This window comes from Lynx rufus, unplaced genomic scaffold (genome assembly GCF_022079265.1).
Source record: "Lynx rufus isolate CCGP_SWC_20201006 ecotype Redwood Valley unplaced genomic scaffold, mLynRuf1.p SCAF_13, whole genome shotgun sequence".
Classification (NCBI taxonomy): domain Eukaryota; kingdom Metazoa; phylum Chordata; class Mammalia; order Carnivora; family Felidae; genus Lynx; species Lynx rufus.
In genome coordinates, this window is record NW_025814827.1 from 26,385,828 (window position 1) to 26,403,198 (window position 17,371).

The 17,371-nt window shown below is 40.0% G+C and overlaps 1 protein-coding gene across 1 annotated transcript in view; it reads left to right on the forward strand.

Moving 5' to 3' along the window:
* The window catches only part of SHC4 (SHC adaptor protein 4), a 123,901-nt gene that overhangs the window by 82,005 nt on the left and 24,525 nt on the right, over positions 1–17,371 (forward strand). The window contains exons 5-8 of the mRNA XM_047075141.1: positions 1,343–1,396; positions 5,674–5,725; positions 14,303–14,426; positions 16,205–16,376. Of these exons, the coding sequence (XP_046931097.1) occupies positions 1,343–1,396; positions 5,674–5,725; positions 14,303–14,426; positions 16,205–16,376 (402 nt within the window). The remainder of the gene's footprint in view (positions 1–1,342; positions 1,397–5,673; positions 5,726–14,302; positions 14,427–16,204; positions 16,377–17,371) is intronic.

Consider the following 17,371-nt stretch of genomic DNA (forward strand, 5'->3'; position numbering starts at 1 on the left):
GTGCACAAATCTTAAGTGCGCAGCTTGGTTATCACAAAATGGACATATTTGTGTAACCGTTACCCAGATCGAGAAACACGATTTTCAGGATTCCAGAAAACCATTTGCTTTCTCTTTCTTTGCCCTACGAGCACCACCATTCTGATTTCAAACAGAATAAAATATTTTTGCCTGTTTTTTGAACTTTATATAAATTAAACCATGTAGTATATATTCTTTGTGTGTGTGTGGCTTCTTTTACCCAAGAAATATGTTTTGTTTGTGTGTGTGTGTGTGTGTGTGTGTGTGTGTGTGTGTGTTTGCTACATAGTAGTCCATTGTTTAAATATCACAGTGATCATCATTGGGATTGATTCCAGTTTGGACCTATTACAAACAGGGCAGTAATTATCTTTCTTGGGAAGGTTTTTGGTGCTTGTATTTATGCAATTCTGTGGATCTACATCTAAGAATAGAATTGCTGGCTATCTTATATAAGAGTATCTTATACTCTTGTATACATTATGTTAAACATTTCTCAAGACAGGCTTAGCCAATTGGTGCACAGTTGGTATTTTAATGAACCTTCAAAGCAGTATGACAAATAATTCTCTGTCAGTTGGTCATTACTCTGTGATTTCCAAATAAGCAAGCCTAAAATCTCAAGAGGCAAAATCTCAAAAGAGGTGGTCTTCTCAGCTAACTAATGCAGTTCACTTGGATAGTCTACATCATATTGAAATTCTTAATGTTAGTGCTTTAGTATGCTTTTGGTGATGAATGACTGAAACCCAATTCAAACCAACTTATATAAAATTAAATAAATAAAATAGAAAAAAAATGCATAAAAACTAAAGAGAGGGGGGAAATGTATTGGTTGAAGTGATGAAACAAATATTACCATCAGATTTTTTTTTTTAACTCTCAGCTCTGATACTCTCCAGAGGGAAAACTTTGTTTTTCCATCAGGCTTTTCCCACATGGCAGCAAAAGATGAATCCCAGAAGCTTTGGACTTAAACTAAGGTCCTTAATGGCAGAGAAAGATGCATTCTTTCCTATTATCTGTCTCAGTTCCTCCCCATGATATTGACTGGCTTTGCTGTATCCAGAGGGATGGTGTTTTCTGATGGCCTAGGCCTGGATCCTGTGTCCAGCCATAAGGAGGGGGCTGGTGAGACGGGCTTGTCAAACCTACTTGAACCTTATGAGATTAGTATAGAATGTGGATGGAGTAATTTCCAAAGGGATGCTGAGCAGGCAAAGACAAAACATACAAATGTACGACCATTACTGTTAGATTGTATGTAACTAGGCATTTAATTTGTAGCATCATACATGTTTAATTTGTTTATGTTTTACAGATTATTGCAAATCATCATATGCAGTCTATTTCATTTGCCTCTGGAGGGGATCCTGTAAGTATAGATTTATAAAATTCCTTTTTATAAGAGTTAAAAGAACTTCCATGTAAAGCATGTTAGCCGTTACATGTCTTTTCCAGTGTTTTATTACAATTTGTGAATAGCTATGTGCATTCAAAAATTTGGCTTTGGTAAAATAGTTTCCATTACTTATTTTTAAAATGTTTGGATTAGCAAATGAGCTAATAATTTTCCATTGTGTTGTTACTCATGGAGTTATCATCCGAGACTGTTCTTGTAGGTAACAACTAAGTCATGGAAATCAAGGATGTCATACATGTGTTACCAGTCCTCCCTCAGCCTCTTCTTCACACAGAGTTCCAGGCAGCTCCTATTAGGCAGTTGGACTTGGAAATAGGGGAAGCCTGTTTGCCACTCTGGCTGCCAACTGAGGCAACTATGTCCAGTCTAAAGTGAGCAGCCAGGTTTTCAGAAATTCACAGAGGGAACACACAGCTGGTGGGAGAGAACTGCAGTTCCTTCCTCCCTAGAGGCCACATGGTGCTCATTTCCCACAAATTGTGTGAGACGGAGCAAGTGCTCTGTCTCCAAGCCTTCTTTACAGAGTGGAGGGTCATTCCCTGACTACCTACCACATCACTCTGAACCGGAGTGGAAGAAGAGAGGCATTGAAGTTAGGAAGCCTGAGACTGACCAAGAAACAAATCTGTTTGAACTGAGGGGTTAGAAGGAAGATTTTGCTGCTTCATGATATTATGACATTTTTCTCCTACCTGCAAACATCCAGAAGCTAGAAGAGGACTGAGTCTGACTTTTAGAATGATTGAACATCAGTAAGGTCAAGAAAATATATCGGGAGCACATGCAGATTTTGTTCTTACTGCCAATGTATTGCCTTCTGTTCTGCTGAGCATTTATTATTAAAGATTGTATCCTTCAGAAATGCGGCAGTAAAATCCAGTGTAACGGCTGATTTTTTTCTAGCCACCACATTTAGTTTCTCACTTCCAATTGAGGAATAAAATGTAGGACCATAAACGATAGGACATATAACTCAGAAATCCAGGAGAGGTATGGAATGGTAGTAAAAACTAAATCTGGCAGCTGATGTCACTGCAGAGTTTTGACCTCTATGCTAAATATTCAAAAGGAAAAATTATGGTCTATCCTAAAAGGAAATAAAGTTCCAAAGCTACTCTGTTGTAATCGTTGCTTCCTTTACTGGCATCTAAAGTATTTAAGCAACTTTCTTCACTTGGTTGTTGGTATAACCTTTTAGTGTGTGAAATATATAGTTAAATGCTATTCACATTACCCTATTCTTAAAAATATTTCAGTAATTACTTGTCTTCACACTGGCTACCTGTGATTCAAAATATTTAAGCACGTCAAACCTAGACACCCTGTCTTCAGAACCTGTTTGAAGCATACGGAAGAAAAGCAGTATTTATAGTAGGACTTCAGATCATTGGGATTTTTTTTTTCTTTTATTAATGGATACTTAATTTTCCCCTTAGGCTTCTCTACTTCCTCACCTTTCTGCTTTGGGCATAGTTATTTCCAAATGAATATACTAGTTCCATGGTGCTATTTAATTAATATGTAAACCAGATTTTAAGAACTCTACCTCATCCTCAAGAGATTCCGTGGATGGCTAATTATGGATTCGTTAGCAAACAGGGGGTATGCAAAAAGCCTAGCACTTAGCTGCAGTGTGAGCCTGGTACTGAATCTGAACTCCCATCCACCAAGCCTTGTAATTTTGCCTCAACGGTGACAACCAGGGACTTGTTTGGTACAGAGAGGGCTGACTGAATCCAGCCTGAAGAGGCCAGCATTGTCTCTTTTATTCCTAACCCATTATAGCTCAGTCATCCACGAAGGAGCTCAAATACTTTCCTTAAGTTATTTAAAGTAATGAGTTGTATAAGTGAAGTGCTAAAAATATTTACAGACATTTGCTCTAAATTTCCCTTTCAAGTTTCAAGAGTTGTTGTCATGTTCACATTGGCACTCAGATCCTCGTTTACCCTAGGCATGCCCTGCATGACGTCTATCCTAGTTGTCCCAGTCCTAATAGATTGTCTTCATGTGCCTTTAGTTCTTTAGTACTTTCAACCCACCAAAGTACTGTCCAGAAACAAACGGTAAAGAATTCCTAGCCACTGTGGGGAAGTTTGTACCTACTGATTTGAGTGGGGCCCCTGTGCTCTCTGCAGCTGGAAAGAAAACCTGCAATTCTATTTAAAATAAAAAACTGGGGCAACCATAAGCATTGGCATTCAAGGTCCCCCAGATGAACTGCCAGGCTTTGGAGTCAGGGAGACTTGACTTATTTAGTCTCTCTTAGCTTCAGAGTTCTCATCTGTAAAATGGGGAATGATCACCCTTGCCTCACAGTGTTGCGAGAATTCAGTGAATTGATGTGTATAACCTGCTAGTACCATGCCTGGCACCGCGTGATAGGGGATAGCTATCACCACTATTGCTAGCACATGCTCATAGCTTTGTCTGTTAGAAATTTACAACTTCTCAGCTAACTGGGTGCAAGAAGCTAAAAGTCTCCGTGGCCCAAAGTAGTACCCTTCTTTCCACCAGATTTCCTCCAGAGTTTAAAAAAAGATTAGCTGTTCTTGGAGTGCCTGGGTGGCTCAGTCGGTTAAGCATCTGATTTTCAGCTCAGGTCATTATGTCATGGTTCATGGGTTTAAGACCTGCATTGGGCTCTTTGCTGACAGCTCAGAGCCTGGAGCCTGCTTCAGCTTCTGTGTCTCCCTCTCTCTCTGCCCCTCCCCTGCTGGTGCTCTGTCTCTTTGTCTCTCAAAAATAAATAAACATTTCAAAAAATGAAAACAGTTAAAGATTAGCTATCCTTCCTTCCCTCTTGACCTTTGCTCACCCTCACCTTTACTCTCTTCTCAAAGACAATTTACTTGTCTTCCTCCCGTCAGCCCTTAAGACAGTCATTCGTAATGCTTCTGTATCTAGAAATACTTTCTCTTTTTCAAAAATGCATTACAAGTATGTCACAAATATATTTTTGTATATATTTTTTTACTATTTGTGCGTTACTTTTAACATTCTTAAAATTCTCCCAGATATTTACAGTTACTGATTTTAGAACTGTAAGACTGTTGGAGACGGTTTTGAGGATGAAGTCCCACAACCTCTTTCCCACCATCGAATGCGCCAACCCATGTTGCTGGCATCATTACCATCCCTTCAGTTTTAAAAATAGCAACCAAGTCCCCAGCAACTGTGGCTTTGCCTCTAAATTAATATAAAACAAAGCTCACAGATATGACCTTATTTATTTACAAGATATCTCAAGCCTTTTATCTTTTAGCAGAAGATAAATTTATTTAGGTGTTTGTTATTTTTTAAAATAACTGAAGACAAGTTACGCTGACCCTGAGATCTGCTTCCTGTGTGTTTCACTGTGGGTTATTAAGTGATTGTCCTTGAGGGTATTACAAACGGGTTTTTATTTCCTGCCAGTTGATTGCATCTTCCCTCTGGAGAGTCATACTTCTAATCTGCAAATGGCATTGTGTGTATTTTTTTCCCTGAGAACCGAGATAACAAAAAGCATCTTTAATTATTAAGATCTTATCATTCATCAGTTTACTGTTTTCAATAAAAGTCAGAATTACCAAGTGGCTTTTTGCTTGTTTTTACAACGTCAGCAACACCTCTTTTTGAAATCTTTAGGGTTTTCATGGGTTCTCGTTTTCAAACATGATTTTTCCTTTCTATATATTGATCAGATAAATGCTTTGTATTTTTGCTTTATTTCTTAACTTGCACTGCACTCGAGCGAGCTAACAACCACAAAAACCAATGTGTCTCTTTAATTGACTTATTTTCTGACAAACATGGTGTCTGTCTGGACAACTGGGAAATCATGGTGCTGCCTCCCAGTTTATGACTCCTTTGTGACTGCATAACCCCTGGTATTTCAACTTTCAAAACAGGAGAGAGTCATGGTCCCTTACCATTTTTTAAGAATATCTGTACCAATATATTCCCTATCTGGATTCCTTTTTATTCTTAGTGAGTAAGTATCACTAACTCTGCCTCTAAATTTTTAATTTTCAACTTCTCTCTCCAAGGGACAGAGAATCAGGACTCCACAATTGCTAAACTACCCAGTGTATATTTATGTTCCCTTTTAGGGTGCTTTCCTTTTCTCTTTAAATAGAAACATTTGTATTTAAGTCCGTACCTCAGTATCATGTCCTAAATGTACTCTTATCTTTCAACAGTACAATCCATTCATTTTAAATGCAATTGTTTTCCCTTTTTTATAGGATACTACAGACTATGTTGCCTACGTAGCTAAAGATCCAGTTAATCAACGAGGTATGGAAAGCAACTTCTAGATTTTCTTAAGAACTGGTATATACCAACTTTAAAATGTAACAAGGAGTTTTTTTTCAATATACAGGGTAATGAGGATCACTAGAGTGCTGGATTGGGTTCTAGAAATATTATGTGAATTTGAGTTGGAAATAAATAGCCCAGCTAGCAGAGCAAAGTAGAAAAAATTATGTAGCTGGGATTTAGATCCCGGTTGTCTGAGGGACCCTTATACCAAAAGGTTTATTATCTTTTGTATAATCAAAAGACAAGCTGTTCTGGTTATAATAATAGAAGGAGCTGGCTGCTGCATCCCCAATGGATGAATGAACTACATAGAGACCCAAGCCAGTGAGGTTATTGGCCCACATTAGTCACAGCAAGTGTGTGTGTGTGTTTGTGTGTGTGTACGTGCGCATGCACCACACATGTATGTTGAGCCCGTACCTTTGCTGTTCAAGAGTCTGACATTTTGAGTGTTTGGCTTCTTCTCATGTTTTGGATCTCAACTTAAATGTCTCTTCTTCAGAGAGACCTTCTTTGAGTGATAGCCCCTCCTATCTCCAATAGCATATCCCACCCTTTTGCATCATCATACTTTATTTCTCTTCTTATTAACACTAACCCCACATTTTTGTTATTTTATTTACCATTTGTTGATGTGTTTAATGTCTTTCCTTTCTACTGAAACCTTCATGAGGGCAGGAACCTGTTTACCTTATTCACTGTTGTTTCCAAAGCACTCACCCCAAAGCCAAGCATATAGGTGTTGGAACAAAAATACCTATTTTTGTTGAGTATCTCAGTGAATGAAAGAGTAAGTTGATTGGATTTCTCATCCCAGGATTTAGCAAGTTTGCCTAAAGAAACTCATCTCCCAGTCAAACTTTGGATGAAGGGCTGGAAGTTCCTTAGCTCATTGGACCTCTTTAGACAGACATGGTTATTGTTGCTTCTTATCCCTAACTCTGGGACATTCAGATTCCTCGTAGGGATGAGTCTTAGGTTGCTTCTTCTCCTTGACTAGAACCTATTAGGGTGGCATCCTCTGCCACCCCAGGGATAGAGTTTCTCCCCCCCCCCATTTTATTACTTCCATTCCCCATGGAGTAGCATTTGGAAATTCAAAGAGCTATAAAACAAAGATGGAAATGTACATGGTATGCTGGGGGTGGAGGGCAAATGAATAGAACATATTTACTAGAAAGCAGATTGGATGCAGAGAAAAAGATTTCTAAAAGGCATCCAGAGGGCTGATAAGTAGGCACTTAATCTTCAAGCAAATGGGTGGAGAATTCTGTTGACAGAGCAAAGCTTCACAAAGATTGTTTTGGGAGCAGGATGGATTCAGGAAGAAACGTAAGACAGGGAGATCTATTTGGAACCTATTGTCATAGTAAAAAATGAAATGATAAGGGGCACCTGGGTGGCTCAGTCAGTTAAGCTTCTGACTCTTATTTTGGCTCAGGTCATGATCTCATGGTTCGTGGGATCAACCCCCACCTTGGGCTCTGTGCTAACAGCTTGGAGCCGGCTTGGGATTCTCTGTCTCGCACTCTGTGTGTCTCTTTCTCTCAAAATAAAGAAAACTTTTAAAAAACGAAATGATGAGGACCAGCTGCTAACACAAGACCTGACGTAGTAGATACTCAGTAAATGCTTGCCAAAAGAATATGGCTTGATGACATGGAAAGGAAGAAACAGGTGACAAGTACTACACAATACTCGGTTGAAACTGACTCATTGTAAACTGTACAATGAAGAATGGATAATCACCAAAGGTGAGTAGGAGAGACAGGAACTAGTGAAGGGGAACGGGGGTGTAAGAATGAAATACAACAAAAGATACCAGAAAAGAGCAACTGCTTTTAGTTAAGCCTGAGTTTCCCGAAAGAGTAACTGCATGCTATTTTGGGGAAGGCCTCTGAACAACAAAGTCTTTTCTCTCAACCTGAAAAGACAGGGTGAGAGAAAGAACAAATAGATCAGGAAATCTAGATGTTTGGTAACTTTACCATCAGTCGCTGAACAGCTCAGGCATGTCATTTCTTTTCAGTAAGCAGTGGTGAGGAGTTCTAAGATTCGAGTCAGTCGCTTGCTTTCTTCTTTAGGGGAATGGATGTACCTGCAAGACAGATGACTTAGAAAGAGAGTAATTTTCTTGGATTACTATGTTAGCATTTCATCATCCTTATGCCTCCTTTTTCAGTCTCTCATTCCCTTTCTTACTTATCTTGGTTATAGAAACTTCTGTGAGAAGCCACTCTGTTGTCAACATACCCCCTACTTGCACAACCCAGTGGTGTTAAATCCTTTCAACTCACCTCAGCCCCTGGACTTTAATTTCTGCACAGAGGTGCTGACATAATTTTCAAGCCCACAAATAATTATTAATTACATGCTAATATGAAAGGGGCTGAACTAATCATTGTGGAGGAAAACAGTTCCTGGCTAGCCTGGGCTCATCATTTAATGGCAGAGAGAAATAGGATGTGCCTGGAGAAGGAGGGGGTCCTGGACAACAGTATGTGGAACATAGCAGGGGCTCAGTCGAGATTTGTGGGTGAAAAAGTCCTGTAATGAGAGCTTGGGGCTATGTGTTTGGGTGGTATGTGAGTGTGTGTGGAAGGCTGGGGTTGCAGAGAAGTGAAGGAATAGAAGTAGGGGAGCCATGGCCAAAGAGATAGGTCAGAAACAGAGTGTAGAGGGCTTTGAGTGCTGGTCAGAAGGCCACTGGGAGCCATTAAAAGATTTTGAGCTTTATAGCCATTATTCTGGCTTCTGCCTTTTTGCTGAAATTGCAAAGTGATAAGTTTTCTGGCATTTGTATCTGTGAAAATGATACTGGAGGACCGAAAACAGTCTGGAATTGTAGAGTCCAATTTTGAGGATATCTCATTAGTCCTGGGCAGGAGTGGTAATGTTTACATTGCACTGGGGGAGGAAGGGACAGTTTGGACAAATATGGGAACTAATGGAACTTGGCAACAATTTGGATATAAAGGTTGGTGAAGAAATAGAAATCAGATATTCCTGAGGACTTAATGAGATATTATATACAATGCAAATATCCCCATATGTGGCTCCTAGTAAGTATATAATAAATGTTAGCTATTATTATTATCATCATCATCATCATCATCATCCTTGTGATTTGGAGCGGTGTTGCCATTAAAGAAACAGGGATTATTACAAATTGGAAACAGACAATCCACTAGGGAAATAGGGGAAAAACATTTACCATTTATTGCATGCCCACCATGTGGCAGGCATTGTCTCAATTCATCCTCACAACAACTCTCGGAGGTCGATATTAATTTATTCCTTTGGTTACCAAAGCAAACACTGGCATTGAGAAAGTGAGATCATTCTCCTAAGTTCAGCCAGCTATTAAGCAAGTGAATCAATTCAGGGTCCTGAGCACATCTTTAAAAAAGAACATTACAAGGCACCAAGAAACATTTAAAAGTTTTCAAAAGCTTACTAGCTACTTCGTTAGGAATCAACTTATAAATAGATCTCATATTTCATCTTCAAATTTTAAATATTGAAAAAAAGGTAAGATGGGGGTTAGAGTAGTAGTTTTTCTTAACAATGCTGGTAGGAGTATAGATCCAAACATTTTGGAGAGCAAGATGACAATTTGTACCCGAAGTCTTAAAGAGGGAAGTACTTTTGAACCAGCAATTTAACTTCTAAGGAAATAATTAGGACATGCACAAAGACTAAGCAATAAAGATTGTTGTCATATGTTATTTATATAACAGAAAAAATTAATTTAATAATGACATGGGGAAAATGTTGGCAATGTTATTAAGTGCAAAAAGGAGATTGTGAAATAATGGGTATAGCATGACCCCAGGTAACACTTTGTAGGGAGATATACTTAGAAGAAAGATTGGAAAGATTAAAAAGAAAGAGATGCCAAAATAATTAATAGTAGTTATCTTTAGATAGTGAGATTTACATAATTTTTTTTCTTGGTAGCTTTTTATTTTCTATAACTCCTGTAATGAATATTTATTGTATTTGTAAAAAAGAAAAAAAATGTTCTAAATCCTTGAATAAATAAAGAAAATAGTGAAACCAGAAAGAAGATGTTACAGAATTATCTAATGAGTTTGGTTCATCTGGGGAAAATGTTCAGCAGGCAGGAGAAGCTCAGGGTCGGGGAGGCGGAAAGGTGGGAGTAGAGCTGAAGGGGATGGGAGGGAGTGTGGGGGTGGGAGAGACAGAGAGAGATAGAGAGGGAGACCAGACCTTCAGGTGCAGGTTTGGAAAAACTGCCTCATAGCCCTAAGAGTAAGCAAGATCACTGAAGGAAGAACCAGGAAAGAAGAGGGCTGAGGCTCTCCGGGAGTGGTAAGAGGAGACCATAAAGGGCCAGAGGAGTAGTCAGGAGGAGGAGAGGAAATCAGGAGATGAGTATCACCTGAGAAGGAGGAAGAGCAAATTTCTCCGGGAGAAGACACCTTGGAATAAGGCACCCCAGAAAGTCACATACTGAAAAGGAGTTAGGGGGCATGAAGGCAGAAAATAACCTTCAGTGTGCCAATGAACAGGCCCTAGGTGCCCCTGGGAAGCAGGATGTCAGTGGATGGGTAAGGGACAGAGGGCGGGACCTCCAGGATGAGGAAGAGCGTAGCTGTCAGGCAGAGGAGTCCAGGCTCCTTGCTAAGAATCCTGAATGTTCCCACTATCTCTCATCTGCCCAATTCACTTTTAGCATTAGTAGATTCAAGTCGGGGCAGTTGCTCCTTTTTTTTCCATTTCTGCTGGGACCCTTTAGTGAACGCCTCATTTTATAAAGGGCCTTTTCTGTAGAAAAGGTAAGTCACTCTAAGAATGTTTTGAGTTTACTTAGTGACTAACACAGCTTGCCCCGTAATACATATTCTCTTCACCTCTCATTCCAAATATGTAGTAGTCCAGGGAGGTTTAAATAGTTTCTTTGAATCTGGTATGTGAAGAGGCCCCAGTCTACCTGGGTGTATATAGGAAGGCCATGGTTTTCAGTCTCTGAAGAAAGTTAAAAAAAAATGTTTTTAAAGACCACAAAAATAATTTAAATTAGCCTGTTTATTTACATTTATGGTTATGGTTATAAAATATATGGACTACTGTCCTGGTGACATCAGTTTACTGTGGACTGACGGCTGGCTTACTTCTTTGGGCGGAGTTCTAAGCGGGGAGGACTCCTTGCTTCAGTACCACAGCACCATCTGGTGGTTGACCTGAGAAGCTGCGCTTTTGAATTTCTAGTTTATTAAAAAATGCAAAAACAGAAACAAAACAAAAACACCCTGGTCTATTAAAAATAAATATAAAACTAGTAAAGAAGGGCCTGTTATCCTCTAAGAAGAGTTCTCAGCCTCTTGTCCATGAACATCCAATTAGGAAACCAAATGAATAAAGTTTGAAGAATATGTATCTAAGATTAAAAAAAAAAAAAATCCTCCCTAATATAGTGCTTGATACCCAGAGGTAGAGTTATGGGTCTGTCTGGCTATGAGGTGGAGGGAAAAGAATTCATATCTGCGTCTGATTCCATCTCAGACCTCCATGCAAAGTTATCATGTCACTGGAAAGTCACATTCTTTTTTGGCAGTTGGGGCTTTTTATATACTTGTCTTTCTACCTTCTCGTTAGCTAAAGGTTGGTAAATTCTTGGGGCGCCTGGGTGGCGCAGTCGGTTAAGCGTCCGACTTCAGCCAGGTCACGATCTCGCGGTCCGTGAGTTCGAGCCCCGCGTCGGGCTCTGGGCTGATGGTTCAGAGCCTGGAGCCTGTTTCCGATTCTGTGTCTCCCTCTCTCTCTGCCCCTCCCCCGTTCATGCTCTGTCTCTCTCTGTCCCAAAAATAAATAAACGTTGAAAAAAAAAATTAAAAAAAAAAAAAAAAGGTTGGTAAATTCTTGGCCAACCTGGCTGCTTATCTAAGCTTCTGGAGATGGGTCTAACACTGGGAAATGGGCACACCTGTGTTTGATTCAAAGCCCATCCCTATTCTGGCCCATGACCAACCTCAAAAAGAACCAAGACCATTTTCGCAGAGTGGTGTGTCTGTGAATACCAACAACAGCACTATCACAACATGTGTGTTCACTGGAGATAGTGAGGCTGTACAGAACGTCTGCACAGGGTCAACCTTTCTGTCCAATGTCATTCCTTTCATGGTGCCGGGCACCACTGTTTGTCGTCTGATCTTCTCAGAAAAAGTAATATGGCAGCAATGAGGTCATCCAAAGCAAAGCAGAATGTGTTGGTAGCATCAGTCCAGGAACAGGACCAAATGCTCAAAGTATCAGAATGAGAAGAGTTGAGATAAGTAAGAACATTTTAGATGTGAGAAGTGGTAGAGGTCGGCTGGTGGGTTTAGTTGTGTCCTTCCTTCCTGAGTACCCACGTGCCACAAGAACCCACGTGCCTGTTCCTCAGAAGGCTGAAGCTACCGTGACAGATGAAGGTTGGGGTCTCCATAAAGCAATAAGGGACTTAAAAACCATCAGTGCCCTGGGGCATCTGGGTGGCTCAGTCAGTTGAGCATCTGACTTCAGCTCAGGTCATGATCTCGCAGTCTGTGGGTTTGAGGCTCGCGTCGGGCTCTGTGCTGACAGCTCAGAGCCTGGAGCCTGCTTCAGATCCTCTTTCTGTGTGTGTGTCTCTCTATGCCCCTCCTTTGCTCTCTCTCTCTCAAAAATAAAGAAATAAACATTAAAAAAACCAACTCTATAAAAATTTCATTTAAATCCTTTAAATGAAAGTCAAGTCAATTCTGGAATCAGAATTATTTGAGATTCTTTGAGATTCTTATTTTTTTAATGTACTTATTTTGAGAGGAGAGGGCAGGGAAGGGCAGAGAGAGAGGGAGAGAGAGAGAATCCTAAGCAGGCTCTGCGCTGCCAGTGCAGAGCCTGATGCGGATCTCAGACTCACGAACTGGGAGATCATGACCTGAGCCAAAGTTGGTGGCTTAACTGATTGAGCTACTTAGGAGCCAGCTCCTTCCTGAGATAATTATAACATAAGGCTAAGAAACACTGTTGTAGGTACTACTATTGTGTACTTTTATAGGCTCTGAAAATTCTATCAGATGTCAATGAATTGCCTTTTACTTTACATACATACAAGATCCTTTCCAAGAGAATGCAAAAGCATAAAACCATGCTTCCAAGTCAGCACAGTTAGCTCATTCCATAAAGACAGCTCTCTCTCCTCTCCTTTGGTGTCCCTTTTAGTAAGGTGTCCCAGTGTTGGCTCCACAGTTCCTGAGACCCAGGAGGCTTCCTGGGCTTCTATTCTAATTCCCCATGCACTCGCTTAAGCTGTTCTCAGAGAATAGCTAACAGTTTTTACAGCGTTCTTGTGTATATTTAACCATTATTAAGCTTTTTCTCATCCCTCCATTCTTCAGGCTATACAAATCAATATGTATTTTAAAGATTTTACTTCTCACAAGATTTATTGCCTTTATCTTTAAGTCATCCTGATGAAACTTCCATTTCAATTAAATCTCCATATTGCAGGGCCCTAAGCAAGACCCCAGACTCTCATCGAAGCAAGAATGATATTCCATATGGTGGGAGGTGAATTTATAGTCTCTCCACATAAGCTCCTGATTTTATGTAGCAGCAGCAGCAGCAGCAGATTTGCTCATTTGTGATATTCTGTCAGCTGCCCCCTCCATAATTTATTTCTTTAAATTACTTGTGAAAATCTTCCTCTTCCCAGTACCAGCTTCTCAGAGAAAGTATCTAATAAAAAATTTTAACATCTTCTGGTCATGCCATTGTCACAAAATCTTGTTTTTAATGCTTAATGGAGATAGTTCTTTAGTAGGGTTGTGAAGACAGGGGTTACCATACCATCACTGCTTTATAATAGCAATGACATGGGGCTTCTGGGTGACTCAGTCGGCCGTGTCCAACTTTGGCTCAGGTCATGATCTCACGGTTGATGAGTTCGATCCCTGCCTCGGGCTCTGTGCTGACAGCTCAGAGCCTGGAGCCTGCTTTGGACTCTGTGTCTCCCTCTCTCTTTGCCCCTTCCCCCACCTCAAAAATAAATGAATGTTAAAAAAATTTTAAAAATAGCAATAACAGGGCAAAGGGGTATTATAAAGCTCCTGTTTTTGCCAGCAGCTCATCCCCCACTTTGAGTGAGGAGAGAAGGTTTGGAAAGTTATATTTTTGCAAAGACAACAGCACAACCACAAGCCTTCCTGTCAGATTGCTGCCCTCAGCATCTCTGGTATTGAATTCTAGAGCTAACATTGAACGTGAGTCACGTTATTGGTTAGGATCAATCTGGTTTTATAAAAATGGGGGCCCCCAAAAACCTGTCTTGAAACCAAAATCTGTCAGTGTTTTGAGATATTTAAATGTAAACTATGAATGGTTTTTTCTCTTTGATGCAAATGAAATATGAGGTATTCTTTTCTGCCATTTCAGAGCTGAAGAGAGCTTATAAACCTACTCCCTTTTATTCAAGTACCAGTTCATGTTCTGGAAATATTTTTACTTTATTATAACCTTTTCTTGTTGAAAATTCATTACAGTTTCTTTTTGTTCGTCCACTTGCAGCCTGCCACATATTGGAATGCCGCAGCGGAATGGCCCAAGATGTCATCAGCACCATAGGGCAGGCTTTTGAACTCCGGTTTAAACAGTATTTGAAAAATCCTTCTTTGAATACTTCTTGTGAAAGGTCAGCCAAGAGTTCTATAATTATTTGACTTGCTATATTTATTTTGCTGTATTTTCAAATTAATATGGCATTTTCAAACTGACTAATGGAATTAGTAAATTTTTTCTTACAAATAGGCAGTTTCAGTACAAACTAATAATGACATTTTCTATTTTTCTTTCTCTTGTATTTGTCCAGATATTTACTCTTGCTTTGTATCAAAATTAAAGGAGACACTCCAAGAAGGGGTCTTCCCTGTTTCTCTGATATCATACAGAGCTATGAATTAAGTAGTATCATAAAATAACAGATATCAAATGTCTCAGAATTGTTTCAATCCCAGATCCCATGCATACCACTAAAAAAAATATATTGAGAGGTTTCTGGGTGGCTCAGTCAGTTAAGCGGCCTACTTTGGCTCAGGACCCCATCTCGCAGTTCATGAATTCAAGCCCCGTGTTGGGCTCTGTGCTGACAACTCAGAGCCTGGAGTGTGCTTCAGATTCTGTGTCTCTCTCTGCCCCTCCCCTGCTCATGCTTTCTCTCTCTCTCTCTCTCAAAAATAAATTTTAAAAAAATTAAAAAAAAATTTTTTTTAAATAAAATAAAAAAAAATCAAGAATGAAGAGGGAAACAGTAGGAATCAAATGTCTATAGCAGGAATCGCTGTTAGTTTGCTAGTTTGCAATGTAAATAGATGAGTTCCAGTTAAACTGTGGCAGGGCTGGCAGGTGATGTGACCCAAGGATCTGGTTGTTCTATCTGAGGCGCAGAAAGTCTACAAGGAAAGCTGAGCCCTTCAGGCCTGACAGCCTCCAGCAGTGTAGAGTACAGTGAGCAGAATTCATACCCAAGAGACAAAACTCTTGGGTACTTTTAAATGCACCGCCCCCCCCAGGTTAGTTACTTTGTGTATTAACAAACGTTGGGTTTGGAGATCTCCCTTTTTAAGGTGGTCTGGGGTAGCAAAGGAGAGGGGGTTACTAGGAAGCCTTGAGGTTGAATTTTTCCCAGGATAACACTTACATCCTAGTGCTATCACTTTGTTGACAGGTAACGAACCCGACAAAACTGTGTGGCTTGTCAGTAGAATCAGTTCAATCCCAAAGGACTTGATTTATTCTTTTTCATAAGAAAGCTACTAATTCCAATTTGGAAGAAAAGTTGTTTGTTTTGTTTTTGTTTTTGTTTTTTTTTCCCTGTTTCGGTTTTTAAAACAATGCATGTTTACATAAATCTACCCACTTGCACATATGGTTCTAATATTTCTTTATGAATCCCATATACTTCTCCAGATTTGTGCAGGCGAGATGGCTGGCCATAACTCTCTTATTTTTTTCATCTTAGTTTCACAAACTGGGCCAGGCCCCCTGCCCAATATCTAATTTTTTTTTGAGCAAAACATTTCCAAAATGGTATAATCCAAACATGCTGAAGATACTCAGGAAAACTTTAATTTTGTATCCTGCTGACATAGATGACTTACATTCAAGGAGTGTGTGTGTGTGTGTGTGTGTGTGTGTGTGTGTGTGTGTGTTTCTCTTAATCACTGGGAGGAGACACAAAAGCATCACCCTTGGCACTTTCCATTGGCTTGCCCCACTTTAATTGTCTATGGAAAGCTAAACAACCATCTGGTTGCTTCCATCCAGATATTTGACATCACTTAAGCACAGCTATAATTTAAAAACATGAATGCAGCATTTTTCAGGATGATTTGCATGGTTCTGATCCCTCTGCCTCCCCTACAGCATTTGAATTCCCACCCAGTCTCTTGGGGATTCTTTTTTCCCTTGCAGTGAGGAGGTGCCTCTTGATGGTCCTGCTGTGGAGAGAGAAGATCATGAGTATTACAATGAAATCCCAGGGAAGCAGCCACCTGCAGGTGGTGTTTCAGATGTGCGCATCAAAGTCCAAGCCACAGAACAGATGGCTTACTGCCCCATACGGTGTGAAAAGTTGTGCTATCTGGTAAGTAATGCTTTATGGTTACCGGAACTTAGCAATGTGATTCTGTCTTTGTCACTAGAGAGTTTAATTTGAGTTTCCAAATGCTAGCTTAGAGAAAGTGCCTTCCTCAGTACTGAGCCAGAGAATGAATCACTGTCGGAGCCTGCACGGGACCATTTTTACTCCAAATCCACCCCCTTCCTCACTGCCTAAGTGGATGACTTCACATCTCCTTTCACTGGGAAGATGAGGGCAGTCCAACATGTTACATTCAACTTCACCTTTCCTCGTCTCCACGTCTTCCCGTATTCTCCTTGCTTCTCGTCCTTAGCAACTGCCTTCACAGCCAATCCTTCCCCTGAGCTCCTGATCCCATCCCCACCTTCCAACTCTCTGCCCTTGTTCTGTCTGTCTATCAACCCCTGTCTCAATCTTTATTTTCTCTTTGTCTACCAGTATCTTCTGTCTGCAAATGAATTTGGATTCCTCCAACCAACTTACAATGTCTCACCTCCTTTTACCCACAAACTTCTAGAAACCATCATCTCCATCCCAGTTTTTGCATCAACACTATACTTCTAAGATCTGAATTCTGCTTGACAACTTGATAGAAATTACTTTTACAATGGTCACCAGTGGTTTTTTGGTCACCGATGGTTTCATTGCTAAATCAATTTTCTTCTTCAATGTTCTGAGTCTGTCTACAGAATTTGATACCCATTGGCTGCCTCTCCCTTAATTTTAGAACTTCTGTTAGCTTCTAAAGCAGTTCTATTGTGTCATTCTCAACCCCCATCTCTAGTTGCTTCTTTTTTCTCATTTTCATGTCTTCCAACATTTTATTATGAATGTTTTCAAACACACAGAAAAGTTGAAAGAATTATACAGTGAACACTCACATACACAACCTAGATTCTACAATTATCATTCTACTAAATTTACCGTCATCTTATAGAGCTGTTTCAAAGTAAGTTACATATTTTCTTTTTATATTTTATTTTCTTCTACCCCCTCCC